At 35.7% G+C, this 16,675-nt stretch overlaps 2 protein-coding genes across 2 annotated transcripts; both read right to left on the reverse strand.

The window, feature by feature from the left end:
* Positions 1-1,259: 1,259 nt before the first annotated feature.
* Positions 1,260-7,654, reverse strand: LOC113704277 (uncharacterized). Its single transcript, XM_027226069.2, has 8 exons — positions 7,479-7,654; positions 7,215-7,323; positions 6,914-7,118; positions 6,681-6,803; positions 5,548-5,944; positions 3,305-3,701; positions 1,657-1,734; positions 1,260-1,545 (listed from the first exon to the last, which is right to left on the reverse strand). Exons 5-8 carry the CDS (start codon positions 5,898-5,900, stop codon positions 1,495-1,497), a joined length of 879 nt encoding a protein of 292 aa, XP_027081870.2. The 5' UTR covers positions 5,901-5,944; positions 6,681-6,803; positions 6,914-7,118; positions 7,215-7,323; positions 7,479-7,654; the 3' UTR covers positions 1,260-1,494.
* A 2,950-nt stretch (positions 7,655-10,604) lies between these two features.
* LOC113704025 (vacuolar-processing enzyme) lies at positions 10,605-16,028 on the reverse strand. Its single transcript, XM_027225635.2, has 9 exons — positions 15,746-16,028; positions 14,260-14,424; positions 14,012-14,168; positions 13,129-13,214; positions 12,818-13,017; positions 12,430-12,478; positions 12,108-12,317; positions 11,417-11,623; positions 10,605-11,159 (listed from the first exon to the last, which is right to left on the reverse strand). Exons 1-9 carry the CDS (start codon positions 15,953-15,955, stop codon positions 10,977-10,979), a joined length of 1,467 nt encoding a protein of 488 aa, XP_027081436.2. The 5' UTR covers positions 15,956-16,028; the 3' UTR covers positions 10,605-10,976.
* Positions 16,029-16,675: the final 647 nt, after the last annotated feature.

Here is a 16,675-nt window from a genome sequence, read left to right on the forward strand (position 1 = left end):
TCTCTCTCTCTCTCTCTCTCTCTCTCTCTCTCTCTCTCTCTCCCTTCTTATTCAGTACCTTGAGAGCAATGGCAGTCTCACGCTCCGCAGCTTCGGTTGTACCATTGTTGGTCGTGGTGGCCATGGTCTTCTCGCTAGTCGGAGCCTCGTTCGCCGCCGAGGCTCCTGCACCGGCTCCCGCTTCTTCCGCCGTGTCAGTTTCGCAGTCATTGGTCGCCGGATTCGCCGTTGCCTTCGCTTCTTTCATCTTCGGATCTGGATTCAGAGTTTGAAGTAGTACAGCTATTATATTATTTGCAGGAGATATTTGATTTTGAGGAGGTTTTGTACATGTGTTTATTACTACTTAGCTATGATGTTAGTGTAGTAACCGCTGCTGCAGTTCGTTTTTCCTTTTTTTTTTTATTATTTTGTGAGTTTCTTCGAGGGGTTTGTTTCTAGCATGTTATTGAGTTGCAGTTTATTTTAAATTTCTCTTCATTAATATTTCGTTAAAATATCTTTTATTGATTTACAATCTTAATTGTCTCATTCCACCGTTATTATTTTTTAATTTTTGTGTGGGGTAATCAAAAACACAGGGAAAAAAATCCTATTATTCTACAATATATATATATTTTTTTTACCCTTGGTAACTAATGAATACTTACTAGTATTAGACAATTTTCTGTGTACCAATAATTACAAGTAGGCCTAAAAACAATTAGTAGACCATTTAGTTGTAACTTGAGTCTAACGACAAACAGAGTAAGACTCTTATTTTAGCGAAGAAAAATGCTTGATTAAACTAGAAATTCGAACGAGAAAAAGTATTCAATCAAAATGCTTGATCAATAAATGGGGCTAATACATAATTATAATCCAATTTGTGTCAGGAGCGGAATTTATATATAAGCCACTAAATCCAGCATTGTTCCATTTCACTTCTCAACCATCACAATGGCCCTATCATCTATCGAGCAAGCTAAACCAAATTATGGCAACTGAGCTAGGAGTTGTACTCAATTCGGACTCACGAGTAACTCCAACTTCAATACAGCGTTCATCTAGTTGGAATCGAATTCGACCTACTTGATAAGAAAATCTAGTCTAGTCTACTTTGAGAGTATTCGTCGTCGAATCTTATCAAGTAACATATTTATTTATAACATGATTTTTAATTATTTCTTATAAAATTATGAAATTCACGAAAAAAAAAAAAACCGAACCTTCCTCTTAAACCTTGATTAATGACTCATCAGAAAAAGAAAATCCCGGAGTTGGAAAAGAAAGGTGATAGATACTCAAGACTAACTGCATTTGCTTTGGATTCTTCTCCAAGTGTACTTGATCAAATACAGAGTACATTAATCTTGCCAAAAGTACGCTGGTGAACTCCACTTGACAAAAGCTTAACCTTCTTTACCCATTGATCATCAGCAGCAGATGATCGATCACCTTTTAGCACGAAACCTACAAGTCAATCCAAAAGGGGGGGGGGGGGGGGGGGGGGTTCTACTCGGAATCGGAATCCATGTTTCCCATAGCCCTCAGTCCTCGTGGTCTCTACAAATGTGAAATTAAGAGGTCACAGTTGAAATCTCCGTAAATGTTCGATTACAGAACCAACAAATGTTCAATCTAATCAGAAGCGATACAAATATATAAGAAGCATACCTTTTTTGACACCTTTTTCTCCCTAACCTCGTATCGTTCTAGTGTAAGATCACAGAGCCATGCCCCCGGACTTACCAACTGCACCACAAACAAAATCGCAACTTACATTTTTTTTTTTAAATTTTTTTCCCAAAAGTGATAAAAACAAACAAGTCATAAAATGCTAAAAACCAATTTCGGAAGAAACAAGAACATAGCATACACAACCACAGGGTTTTGTATTGAAAAAAAATCAAGACATGAAAAAAAATCTCACTGATATTAAATACTACATGAAATATTAGAAGGACAGACAAGAGCAATCACCAACCACACTACTTTTAAGTTAGGTAGGAAGTAAGTAATACAGCAGATTAGATTAATTGCTAACTGCTCCTGCATAACAGCCTTTGAATGGTGAATAATTAAATTACTCGAGCACATAAACCAGTTTTAGACTGCAAACCAAGCACTTCTTAAACATAATCACGCCCTGTGTTTTTTATGCCATTGTGCTTTGTCCCTTGTGCCTTTGTCAGTTGGTCAGGTGGTCCAAAGAGATGGATTCCACCAAATGTAATAGTCAAGAATATGACACTTCTACCAAAAAAAAAAAAAGGAATATGACACTCATGGGTATAATGTTCTTCCATTATCATCCACAAGATGATCAAACCATTTGGCTAGGAATTAGAATCATATCGATCTTGGTCTCCATGTTCCAAAGAAATTTGTTTGCCGGAGCTATGATCCAAATTCCAAAGCAATTATTGAATGGAGTAGGCATCATTATACACAGTGCTTTACTTTTCTTCCTTGAAGAGCACAATTAGACGCTGTCCAACTACTAATATGCATACACATACATACAGATATAAATATATATACACACACACACACAACAAATAACGTGTAACATGTGATTTAGTGCAAGTGATACAATATCTTTGATCACTTAGCTAATCAACTTGTCTAACCAAATAATTAATTGGGTTCTCGTCACTCTCCAAAGGCCTCGTGGCACCCTGTATACTCTTAGTTCAACCAGCTACGTTTTCTATGGTCAGCAATTAATTGCTAAATTAATCTGTATCCGTGCTACATCTGCACGTGTCCTGCATCAACCAGATGTCATCCTCTTGCACGCATACATAAGCACTTAGTTCTTTATGGTTTGTAGCCCTTTGTGAAAAAAGCCAAAAGCCCACCAAGGTCCTAAGTCACGGAGGAGGAGAAGACCTCACCAAAAAGCATGGTGTTGTTTCCACCATTGCTTTTGCAATGCTTTTTGTACCTAAACCAGCAACTATTATCTAAAGTGAAACTAACGTACTGATTCTCTAAAGATCTTCTTCTTCGCAAACAAGCTACCTTTTGTTCAGAGGCAATAATTCAGTAAATGCTTAATCAACAAGAAAAATTAAACAACCCAGTTGACTCAATAACCAAAAAAAAGTACTAGTATACTTGATTTTGCTAGGAAAACACTGGAGCAGCAACTCTATTGCTGTGGCAACAAATTTTATACTCTCTATGGATAATTCTAAAAAGGGTAATGAAGGGAACAACAAGAAGCAGAGATTACTTGAAAGTTCAAAACAGAGCAGTTGATCACAAATTATAGCAACTTCATATAAAACAAAAGATAATCAGAGAGTAGAGAACTTACATTGAGGGTGCGTTGGATGAACTTCGCTCTTTTCTTGGGTCTTTGAGGGAGTTTGGAACCCTTGATGGCCATAAAATCTTCTTCTTTCTCCTTATTCGTCAAGGCGATCACGAACTTAGGCGGCCAAACAGCAGGGATCGCATCACTCCCGGATGAAGTCCCTCCTCCTTTCCTGCTATCCGATGATGCCGACCCATTGATATTATTGCTGTTATCATTATTGTTGTTGCTGTTATCATTATTGTTGTTGCTGTTGTTCTTGGTACCATTGCTGTGGTGATGAAGGCTATTGTTGCCCCCTTTCCTGTCATGGCCACCAGCCCCTACCCTGTCCGGGGAAGCCAAACCCCTGACCCCGTTGCTCTGTCCCCTCATAGCCAGTGAACTCTCGGAATTCCTAAGAAAAGAAAAGAACCAAAAAAAAAAAAAAAAACACACAAACAACAATTTGTAATCAGAAAACACTGAACATAAAGTTCTAACATTATTCCTCCTAGGACTAGCATGGGCTGTAAAATATGTACTACCAATAACATTTAGGCCCTTTCACTACAAGGGAAAAGTAAACTACCAAAATAGCCTTTGTGGGGTAGTCACGAAACGATAGATCTCAGGGTTACGTTGAATTGCACGCTGTGAAAATTGAAAACAAGAATCACGATGGGGAATTGCGTAGAAAATGGGCGAAGGGTTACATAAGGGCGCTGATTTCTCGAGCCCGGATAAAAGCTTTAAAAAAAGTGATCAAAAAAGAAAGAAAGATTATGTGGGTTGGGTGCGTGTTATACGCTGGGAATATTTTAGGGGGAGCTTTTGATGGGTTTTTGGTTTCTGGCCGTAGGATCGATATTCCCATTACATGTAAGGGAAGGGGTTACGTGTCCCAACACCTCTCTATTGGATCTTCTAATGACGCTGGAAAATTGATAGGGAATCGGAGTTTACATGATATCCCTTATTGTTATACTATACAGACACATACATGGACGTGCTGAAAAGGGCAATAAGTAGGGCCCACTGCCTTAATTGCCCGTGAATGCAACAACACACACAATAGACAGAAAGAAATGGGTGGGTTAATTGACCTGATCATAGAAATGGATTCTCGGTTTCGTCTTCCCCAGCCCATCAACAAAATCAAATCAAATAATATGTTTTGTTTTTTATCAGTTGATCCGTTTTGACCTTCCTTAGTGACACCAGCAATCCTCATTATTTGTGGCTAATAACGTTTGCTCCCAACCCGCGAAGGCCCCACCCACGTCTTTTCAATCAAAACATTTATAATTCCGTTTAATCGTGACAAAATTGCCATACGTGGAGAGGTCACCTTTAAAGCCAAGGATCAAGACGCGTGCGACAATAGATCACTTCACAATTTTTGTAGAGATCAAAGAATTCATTATTGAGCGTGAGACAGACAAAATAGTGCTACCACGCCATATTATGCCCATCCATCCAACTTAAAAGTGACAAACGATCCAAGTCCCAAAACTGTTATCTTAATAAAAATGGAAATTTCCATACACGTCTATTTTGGGCTGGACGTCCACCCATGTGATAATATTCTATTATTATTTCATTCTGGGTCCGTCTGGATCGAAGATTATTTGAAAAAAAATATATTAATTAAAATGTTACTGTATCATTTTTTGTGAGATGCGATATATATATATATATATATATATAAAACTAAAAATTAACTAAAATAATACTGTATCACCTTTTACAATGCGATGTATATATATATATATATATATATAAAATAAAAAAGATTAAAAATTTATATTTAAAATAATATTATAATATTTTTTGTGATATTATACATAAGGATGATTAAAAATGACGTATCTATATGATGTAAGCAGGACAACTCCTCTTGCAAGCCGTAAGTAGGATATTCAATATGAAAAAAAATTAAAAGAAAAAAAAGGATTGATAATAGATTAGATTATAAAATTGGGGAAACCCGTCTTAAATCTTTTAATAATTCTATTTTGCCCATCAATCAATCCATACCCCACCCACTAAACCATCATCAATCAAAAAATTAAGGAGCCCCACCACCACTTCAATCAACCCAAATCCCACAAACTCTCCAATCCCATGCGCCGCTCACGTGACTCAACCACACTGAGTTAGATTTTTAAACCCCAAAAAAAAAAAAAACAACCAGAAGAAAAAAAAATATTAACAACCAATTTTATCAAAACAGAAAACAAAACAATAAAAAAAAAATGTACCTAAGAATTCGGTGAGATGGAGAAGCCGGCCGCTGACGGAGGTTCAAATAGACATTTCCGCCGTTATTGGAATTCCCATTGCTGTTATTAGCATCACTGGGCTGAGATAAATCCTTATTATGGTCCGATCTTACAAGCCGCCGATCAACCCCGACCACTGCTCTCAGACCGCCCGGCTGCAACCCGGAGGAGTCGCGGTTATTGCCGTTGTCCCGGACTTTGGCCTGGAATTTCATACAACGCAGCCTTTTACGGCTCCCCCACTGTAAAACGAAGTCAGACGACGTCGTAGCAGGGGACCTGGTCTCATTGCTACTATTATAGTGGTGGTTAGGATTCGAATTCCTCTCCATCCTTATCTCTACCTTTTCTGGCCCTTTTTTTTTTTAACTTGCACCTGTCGGACAAATCAGCACTGTAATTAAAATTCTTTACTGCAGCATTTAACTGGAGTTAAAAAAAAAAAAAAAAAGTCACAAAATTAAGACCAAATCAGAGTTGGTGATCAATTATTGACCATTCAGGATTTGTTTGCTAAAATTAGGAAATTCTGGGTTTCTAAAGTGGTACTGACACTGGATTTGGAAGACGAGTTGGTTTCCAGGAGAAGATCTTATCAATTCATATGGAGGAAAATTACATTATTCAAGAATCAAAAATGGAGGAAATGGAAAAGTTTAGCCATTTATGTTCAAAACAAACACCATTGAAGGGAGGAAGAAAGAAGGGGATAGGATAAAGAAAGGGTCATCCTCCTGAGCCCAAAATTGCGTATACAGTCAAGGGAGCAATTAGAAAATAAAATGCTTCTCTTGAAAAAGCAGAAACTGAAAATTTTCTGGGAGAAACAGCATATGAAGAAGATTTTTTACCTTTCATAACAGGGTTCGTTCATTGGAACAAATCTCCGAGTAATTCAATTGGATTGTAAAGATAAAAGGCAGGGGAAAATCCCAAAAGAAAAAAAAAAAAAAAGGTTTCCATCTGAAAAACTAGAATAGAGAAAGAGCAAAAGTTGAAGAAGAAAATATTCTGATCACCAATTCCAATGATCTGACAGGCTTTTGCTTGCTGAAATCTAGACCAGCAAATGTTCTGAAACTCTTGCTTGGGAATCCAAATTATCACATTACCTCAAAATTATGCTGAAATTCTGTAATCAAAGAAGTTGCTCCTCATGAAATCTTGGCAAGCACTTTGGAATCTCTATCAGAGAGACCTTAGTTTTGATACATCACACGAATCGGCCTCAAAATCTGTAAAAACAAAGCCCCATAAAAAAATTTCATCAGTTTATTGAAAATCAAACATCAGTAGTAGATGAATTCTCTGATTTTTGGCAAATGAAAGAAACAAATTTTAGTACCTGAATTTGTATTTATACACTGGGATTTCATTTTGAAAACTCATATCAACAACCGAGAATCAACAATGGTTCTGATCGTCTTTAGTCCTCAGAATTAGGAACTGTTTCAAGTAAATCAGAGCTTTAATCCTCTGTCTGAATTCCAAATCCGATCTTCACCAACCCAGAAACTGATCCTCCGACTTGAAAATTCCTGCAATCTCCCCTGTCGAACAGAATTCAGCAAAAAAGACAAGCTTAAATTGCCAAAGATTCATACAAAAAAATCCACGAAAATCAAATTTCCAATACCATCACTAACCTCCAAAGCTTCAGGATCAGACAGAAAAATGAGATTTCTAAGGAAACTCAAATCCTAGTCCAAACAAATTCTTCTGAAAACAACTCCAATTCCTCTTTGAATAATGTATCTGTTTAACAAAAAACAAGCAACATAAGATCAATTTTCTCAATTACTACAGATAAGCTGGGCCTTTCACCACAATTTCTCAGTACAATTGTAACAGAGCAGCAGGCAGGCAGATCTTTCTTAGTTCAAGAAAATCCATCCAACATTTTCACCTACCCAGATGTTTCCAGCGAAATCAAGCCGCTCCGCTGCTTCTATTTCTCTTTCTAGATTCTTAAAAGAATATGGCAGAAAGGAAAAAGAGAAAATTCAGAGAAAGACAGAAGGAGAGTGCTGTTTCCTTCTTCTTCTTCTTCTTCAGATAAAAACTACAAAACAGAACGAAATAGTCTCTCTCCCTTTCTTTCAAACCCCTGGTTTTATACCCTCCTTTTTTTTTTTTCCAATTTCCATGATCATTACATCAGGACCGTCCATCTTCCATCTCCCTGTGTAGCAGATATCCGACGGCCCGAATGTCTCCTCGTTCCATACGTCATCATCTTTGTTAATTCCCCCGTTTTCGTCGTTAATTCGTCGGATGGAATCTTCACACTTTTAACATTTTCACTCTACCCCCTCAAATTTTAAGCCTATTTTACCTCGATATTTCAATTGCATCACTCAATTACTGTGCACAATTTATTTGACCCAATCTATTTCGCTAAATGAATTTTTGGTTTTACCAATTTTGTAAGAGAATCATGCTCGAAAAAGTCATGTAATACCCCAAAAAAATCATAATTCATTTTCAAACCAAATCTAACGAAACTATTTCATATGTCTATTTTTCCTTTTTTTCCCACATTTACGCTATAATTGGTTTTTTAGCGAGGGAGTAAGGTTTCACTGACAATTTATTGTTCTGTCATCGGGTTTCACTGACAATTTATTATTCTGTCATCGTGCTAAGTAATTTGAGTGTAATTGCGTAAACTTATATGATTTGAGGATATAGAATGGAAAATTATTTGAAGAGAGATATAAAATTTATCAACTCCTACATAAATATATATTTACCAAAATATCAATTTAGGGAAAAAAAACAATTATTATGCTAATATAGGACCTTTATGATTTATAAGCATCAATTATATGGGTTGGGGATAGAGGTGGCAAAATGAGCGGGATGGGCGGGATTTGCTTGGGTTTAAGATGTAACCGAGTTATATGAGTTTGGACTCAATCTTACCCATATGTGTTTTGGGACTAATTTGGGCGGAATCATTTTGGGATGGGTTTAGATTGATCCCGCCCAATACCCAAATCTATTTTCTATATATATTTTTTTCTTTTAATTCATTTTTTATTTTTTATATAACTTTAATAGTTTTGATATATTAAATTTCTTTTAGTTATATTAAATAAACATGCAAGTGCTTTATACTCAGGATTCCTAACAAAAATTGGATTAACAAATAAAGGAAAAGATAGATATAATACAGCCATATTTCAACATATATCAAGACGGCCAAGGCACTTAGGGTGTTGAATATTTATCTTCATCATTGTCCAAGGATGACAGGTCTAAACTGACTGAAATGCTGGAAATTCTTGTGGATAATGACTAGGAAGACTGCTATATTATGTTCGCAAGTATGACTATAAAAATTGTTAAAGATAATTTTTGAATCTAAGACTCCGTTTCGATAGACTATATTTTCAAAAAACAAATTTTTCAAATACAATATTACAGTAATATACAATAACTCAAGAAATATCTCATCCATATTAGTATATCAAATATTTCAAAAAAATTTTATAGTAAAAATTTTTCATATACACGGCGACAATAAAATATTTCAAAAATACCCCAAAAAACAGCTAATCCAAACAGAGCCCTTGCTATTTGAGCCCAATGGGTACCCAAGTATTTTCCAAAATTTTTCATCAATTAATGGGTACAATTGGGATTTGTTCCATATTAAATCCAATATCAAATTCCAGTACCCATTCCGCCCAAAGTCCCTATGGGCATGGGTAACCCACCGGGACTTGGGACAAATTGCTACCTCAAGTATATAGCATGCAACGTTGAAGGGTGGGGGTTGTTTTTTTTTTTAATCCTTTACACACATTTTTTCGTCAGCCTATCTAGAGAATCCAGTCATATGTTGCTTTACTATTTTTAGTATGTTTATCAGGTAAACAAAATTAAACATTCAAAGCATAAAAGCAAAACTTACGATTCCTTAAAGAAATATATTATATGAGATGCTGCAGTAATTTTTTCGATTAATCTTATTCACACTAACAACAATAATCTACGCACTCGCTATCTTCATTGAATGGATAATAATTGATTATCTGAATTTAAATTTAAATTTTAAATTTTACACATCCAACTGTAATAATATATATATATATATATATATATATATATTATCAATTCATATAAGATTGATTCTTTTTTATTATTATTATTGTTAGTCAATAGAGATGTTGCGTTAATAGATGCCCTCTATTTTGGACAACGGAGTGCTGATAATTAAAGAAGCCTCATTATGCTGTCTGTCTCATTACTGTATGAAATAATGGACATGGATCTCAAAACCGTTAATTCTTTGTTATTTTAGCCATTGTTATTTGTTGCTTGTGCTCTAAGTTTGAACCTAAGCTCCAATTGTGTCCTTTTATCCACTGAAAAGAAAACGCTACCCAATTGTGTTATCAAAATGTTTTCTATCTCCCCACAATCACAATGCTACATCATATTCTCCTTTACGACCATTCAAACCAAAAGTAAAGACAAGAAAGAAGCATATCATCACTAATTCTCATGCATCGAAAATTGACCAAAAATCTGCCCCCCAGAAAAAAAAAAAAAATCTAAGAGTTGGCAAATATTATTATCTGTCTCTGTCTCTCTCTTTCTGTTTTTTTTTTTTTTTTTAAAGTCACTGGAGTGTTTTATTCGTTCGGATGAAGAGATGAGATGGAAAATCTTTTTCTTTTGGGTGCTACTTGAGGAAGGTGATGATTCCAGAGTTTTGTGTGGGGGATAATTTTGAGCAATGATGGTGATGTGCAAAATTTGTCAAGGGAAGATTGACAGTAAAGAGAAGGGGCAATTTTGTCACACAAATATAAAATATTTATTAGTGAGGCTCAAGCCAAAGTTAAGTGTGTAAGATATCGTTTTATTGATTTTTTTTTTTTTGGTCACAAACATTAATAAGTTTTATGAAAGAATTATTAAACATTTTTCAGATTCCTTTTTGTTTAATAAAACAGGGACTTCATTACGCAGAACAAAAGAGATGTAGGAGCAAAGCCAAACTCAAGGGAAAAAAGTTATACAGATGATTACAAACATAATCATATATATATATATGCTATGCTTCCAATTCCATGAGACAGAGCACATTGGTTACCCATATTCCCCTCTCATGCTGTCACATAAGCATTTTGCTGCAGTATAAACTAACACACACACAAACGCAATGATGCAGCAAGACTAGAAAAATACAGCCATATGACAATTGTCATTATCTAAATATAGAGCACCTAGGCTTTTCGGTAGAGATATGATATGCTTCTCTGAGGATTATTTACAAGGAAGCAAATCCAATGAAAAGCAAGTAGGCTATTTTACAACCATAATTGATCATATGTGCAAGCAAAAATATGCTGTCACATTCTAGGTAATTTTGTTATCAATTTCTGAAACCATCATCATGCACTGAATCCCCGGTGGAGGGAGCTCCATGAATTGGATGGAAGGCTGACACAGGCTTGGGCTGCGGCCTCAGCCATCTGATCTTTTTTAATCCCAGCGTTACAGATGTTCGCGATGGATCGCATGTGTTTCATTCCATATTGGGATAGTGAACCACAATGTGTCTCAAATGTTCTGACCTGCAAGATAACAAGAGCACTTGAATGTATAAGATAAGGTTATTACAGGGTGAAATATGTTGCAAAACCTTGCCAAAAACTGGAGTTGTAAACACTTTAGCAATACAGTTCCCTTAGCTAAAGAAAATACAGAAAAGAAAAACCTAAAACAACGATCCCTGCAAAAATATGTCAATAACTGTAATTGGTGTCATTAAGTATGTATGTTGCTTCGGGATTTCAGAATCTATTTGATAGAAATGGATATAAAAGTTTACCAAAGATTTTAGGCAGTCCCAGTCATCAGCAAGAGGATGGCCGGCTGGCCGGACAGAGTTCAGTATCTCAGAACCTTTCTCAATTCCAAACAAAAGCTTTCCAATTAGTTTCACGCTATTGTCAATATGCATTCTGTGTGACATAGCTTCAACAACCTGCTTCTGAGCTTCAACTTTCCTCGCAGAACCTTCAGGAGCCTTGCGGAACTACAAGCATGAAAAAAGTAAACAGCAAAGTCAGCCACATCTTGGGAAGGAATTTAAGCTTTTGCACTATTATCTCCCCCTCGTTACGAAAGGGGACCATTCTAATTCACCCAGTTGAGGATTTCTGGCCTGTTCTCATGAAACAAAAAATTACTAGTATAATTTTGGCTAGTTCTCTTGTTTACCCTACAATAATACAACATGAGCACATTCTTAATTAATACCCTGTTCTAACCAACAATCTTTATACTAATCAGCACTTAGTTCTATAAAACTAGGGAGCAAATAAATCTCCAAGAAACACTTTTCGTTCCTGCATAGCAGTGGAGCCAAATGTCTTAACTTCTTTTCAATCTACCATGGGCTGAGGGGCAGATTTACCCTTGTCCTGCTCCACATCACTGTTATAACTCATAAACTAAAACTTGGACATCACAAGAAAAGCATCAAAATAACTCAATGCACTACAAGGAAGCTGTAATACCTTGTCCCAGAAATGCAACAGATCAGCGTCACGTTGATTTACAGCTTTTGAAGATGGCCGTAGGGAATTTTCATCCACAAAAGTGTAATTATCATTTGCAGGGTTGGTACCCATGTAGAGGAAAAGATCCTCCAAACTCAGCTTTAGGTCACCATATTGCATAACATGGGAGCCATAAGCTGAATTACTGCTTGAGGTTCTCTTTTTAACCTGCCAATTTCAAGCATTTTGAAATCACAACATGGTACTTGCTAATTGTTTTGAGTAATGAAACATAAAATGTTCCTTTCAATGTAATTTAAAATGAGGAACAAGCCCTTACCAGGTGATATTGCTGCTTCAGAGTTTCAGTGTGCAAATTGTGTATCTCGCTGTAGAAGGAAAAACTATTATGATGAGCACCAAAAACAAACAAAGAAAACAGAAATCATGTAGACCACTTTGTTTGTTAGAGAGTAAAAAATACCCAATAACTATATTCAAATGTTACACCTCCAATTCAAGTCCATATATTGTATTCAATTGTGGCTCATTGGCACTTTTCTTCATCATACTAGTGATATGTAAAAGACAGTAGTATCATGATCACACCAACATGAAACCTTTAAAAGATTAGCATTTAAAACAAGTATATCTCCAGATTAATCTCTGAAATCACAGTTAATAATATGCACAAGCGGCTAGGATATTTCAATACCAGTCAAACATACCTGTCTTCCATCCAAGCAACGCTATACAAGTCACCCAAGCAGGTCTCATATTCTGGGGGAGGGCTAGGATACTCTCCAGGGCAATAGGTCCCCCAGCTACTTTCCTCAGCATTTGATGCTGTGGTAGCATATATATTTAGATCTTCAGGAAGAAGTCCCTCAAATATACTTCCTGACTCGCAAGCTTCTAGGTAGAAAACCTAGATATTGATAACAGTATCCAACACATTTTAGACTTCAGTAACCATCTATGCACTCTCTTTGAGCATGGGATAATTCACAAGGAAATGTAAAAAGGAAAGAATATATACCAGACTTTTATATGTGCCAGAAGCATGCTTCTTTTTCAAGACTTCATTCAGATCGTCTGCATAGAGATAAGGACCCGACGGCGTCCCTGATTGCATGCCAAAATAAAAGTAAATATCCTAAAGTCCAAGTTATTGATCCATGGCATGATTTTAAATGACCACAATGTTATCAATAAAACAAAAAAAAAAATCCTACAGTCCAAGTTATTGATCAACGACACAGCATTAAGTGACAAAAATATAATCAACCAAAATTTTTTTTGGAGTTTAAACTTCAACTTTATGTGGATAATGTAGATTTCACTATTTTTCTTTCAGATGATGGACATATGCTTTGACCGTACATAGGATTCAAATTCCAAAATAATAAAGGAAACAAACAAGTAGACCATCCAACACAAAGGAAAAGTATTGCAAATCTATCATTTCAAAGCCTAAAATTATAAATTAGAACTGTATTATAGGACATGAAATATAAAAATTAGTTTTTGACCATCCCACAAATTTCCCCAGGTACACAAAATTTGGGATAGAAGAAAAGGTTTATGCAAAAGAAACGATGTATTAAAGGAATACAATTTTCCCAAGCTACAACCAAAAATCATAGGTACGTCTCTTATTTTGAAATGGAGAGGCTTCCTATCTGCCGGGGTTTCTTTTTCTTTTTTTTCCCCTTCCTATAATAGGTCAAGTACCATCATAGAATGGTGCTTAAGGACCAATCTCTAGTAAGGAAAGCATAAGTGGCAGATGCAGCTTTCTAATTAGCAAAACTAGAATGTGACCCATTTTTGGGAATTTAGACAGTCGAAAAGAACATCATCACAAAATGATTTAAGGGATGAGTTAACTGCCAATAAGAAGAGATCTTAAAGGTAATTACCAAGAACCCCAGGACCACCATGATCTGTATAGTAGATAAATATATGATCATTTGGACCACTGTCCACAACCTTGCCACTACCCCCAGTAATTGCAGTTTTGTCCCCCAGGATAGCAGCTAAAAAGTTTTTGGCATTAACATCATCTCCAGTATAGTCCTGCCACACATGGGTGCATCAAGTCTCAATAGAAAATATTAGAATTCTACAAGAAATTCATTCTTCAGGAAGAAGAAGAAGAAGAAGAAACCTTTGGGACTCCTTGATAGACATCAGCACCATGAGGGCTGTTAATGATAACTCCAGGCCTAGGGTTCTCTTCATTGTAAGCAATATCATCGTACATGAAGACAACAATATTTTCATCCTTAAGACCTCCCCTCTTCAGGATTTGATAGGCATGACAAACATCAGCCTAGATCAAAGAACCATCAAATCGTTAAAATGCTAACTAAGTAAAACAAGAAAATAACTCGTATCCTCTATAAAGATGGGGTCAAGACAACATTACAGCAGGAATTATTAAGCAAGAGTTGTACTTATGAACACCAACATTGCACTTCATTAACAGATAGACTACATTAAAGACCATAGTATCAATAAACACAATTGTACATATTTCAGTGTCATGGTATGCGAGTGTCCTTCTAAACAGACATTAACAATCTTCCTTTTTCAACAAATTGTCAACCATAACAACTATAGTACCAAAGTTCTTCACAGATCCAGAACAAAAAAGTCTAATTTATTAGCTGAAAGAAGTAATTAAACAATTCCATGGCGGTAAAAATCACAAAAGCCTCGAGTCTCCAAGAGTGGAATCCCATGTTTGAAAAAGAAACCTAGCCACCTTAGGCAAGCATGTTTAGAGTAGAAATAGGAATTTCCTCTTCCAGATTCACTAGCACAATAAGACAAAATCACAGCATCTCAAATCAATTAGTTCTTCCAGCCAAAAACAAACATGTAGCCCGCATAAGCAATTAGAGATTCTTAACGTTGTAGAAAACAGGTATGCAGCCCCAATATTGTCTGTTGGCCCAAAAAACGAACTAACAATGGTAAAGATTTAGACAGAAAGTGTAACAGAAGCCTTTACTTTTTCAGATATCCAAACAATAATTACTCTTCAACAGCCAAAACTGGAGCTTTCCTTGTCTTAGATTCTAAAACGTGGATACTATATCCTACACTGCCAGTATTACCTTGTGCTGAAAACCTCGGTTATATAGCCCAAAATCATTTTTTCCCCTTCTATGGAACATAACTCAAAAAGGCTTAGATACAGGACATCAAGCCTGAGCTGAGCAACCAAAAAGAAAAAAATTTCCCACACTTAAGAAAAGCAGCTTCACTCCTTAAAAGCCTTTTAACAGTAATCAAGTTAATATTATGTACCACGTAATTCAGTTCCTAATCAGATGAAACATGAAAACTTTATCATTGTCTCAGCTGACAATGTCACAAGGATTTAATTATCCTTAACCATTCTCAGCTGTAGCAAAAATCATGAAACTATGAAGCCTTTCAATTTATCTGGAACCCAAATTCTTAATCCAAATAATCCTTTAAAAAAATCCGTTCTTGTTTTTTTGTTAAGGGGAAAAAAACGTTGCTCTGCAGCTCGATCATCAGGAGTATACTTCAAAAAAAAAAAACAATCTTACGACAAATAAACTCAATGGAGAAAAATTCAGCAAAATAAAACAATTCGTCAAAAGTACAGATTTGATCACCTGGTGCCGGTAATTCCAGTAACCGTTGGATCCGGCAATCAGAACAGCCCATCTGGTCCCCACTGAGTCGCCACCGGCGTCGCTCCTCTCCTTGGGATGGAAAAAATCGGCAATTTCCGACGGTAACTTTAGGAAGTTATCACGAGCCTCAGCAACGGCGATGATCGAAAGTGCAAGGAGGAGCAAGGCAGCGGTAGCGTACCGCATCATTTTGGATTGCTGTCTCTGGTTATGGAAAGAGAGGTGAAGTTAGGTATAGAAAATTCGAAGTTGGGATGCTATATGGCATACCCTCCATATTTATAGAGATAAATCTTAATTTCAATTTGCCCCTTCCAAAGATGTCAATTATCACTCTGCTTTTACCAAAAATTAGTTGTCTTTATCCATACCCTTCAACATTTTTATAATAATTTTTTGCTCAAGAGAACAATTAAAAATGATTTTTCCTTTTTAAAGGTAAGTGTTTCTTAGACTACTTAGAAATAGGAATTTTAATGGCCCTTATTACTTTAGAAACGACAAAGATATTTACTTGCACATGCCTTTTATGTTTTAATTGTGAATCTTATACATTTTTCAATTCATGTGTTAAACACTTTAGAAATGTAAAGTTAAAGACGAAAAACTTATAAACGCAAAGTGGAGTAATATTTGTTAACGTGTGCATTAACACGTGATTAGGTCAGTGTATGATTTAGACCTTCTTTGGCAGATAATTTTTTGCTAAATTTGTCTTTTACAAGTTTTTTTAAAAATTTTAGTTACAGTAATCTTAAAAAACTTTTCAAAGTTTTTAAACTATATACTTTAAAATATTTTTTAAAAAAAATACACTTCAAAAATTTTTTTAAAAACTTGTACAGTAAATTACAATAAAATTTTAGGCAAACATCTAAAAATTCACTTGCTAAACTGGACCTTAGATAT

This window comes from Coffea arabica, chromosome 8c, assembly GCF_036785885.1.
Source record: "Coffea arabica cultivar ET-39 chromosome 8c, Coffea Arabica ET-39 HiFi, whole genome shotgun sequence".
NCBI classification, from domain to species: Eukaryota; Viridiplantae; Streptophyta; class Magnoliopsida; order Gentianales; family Rubiaceae; genus Coffea; species Coffea arabica.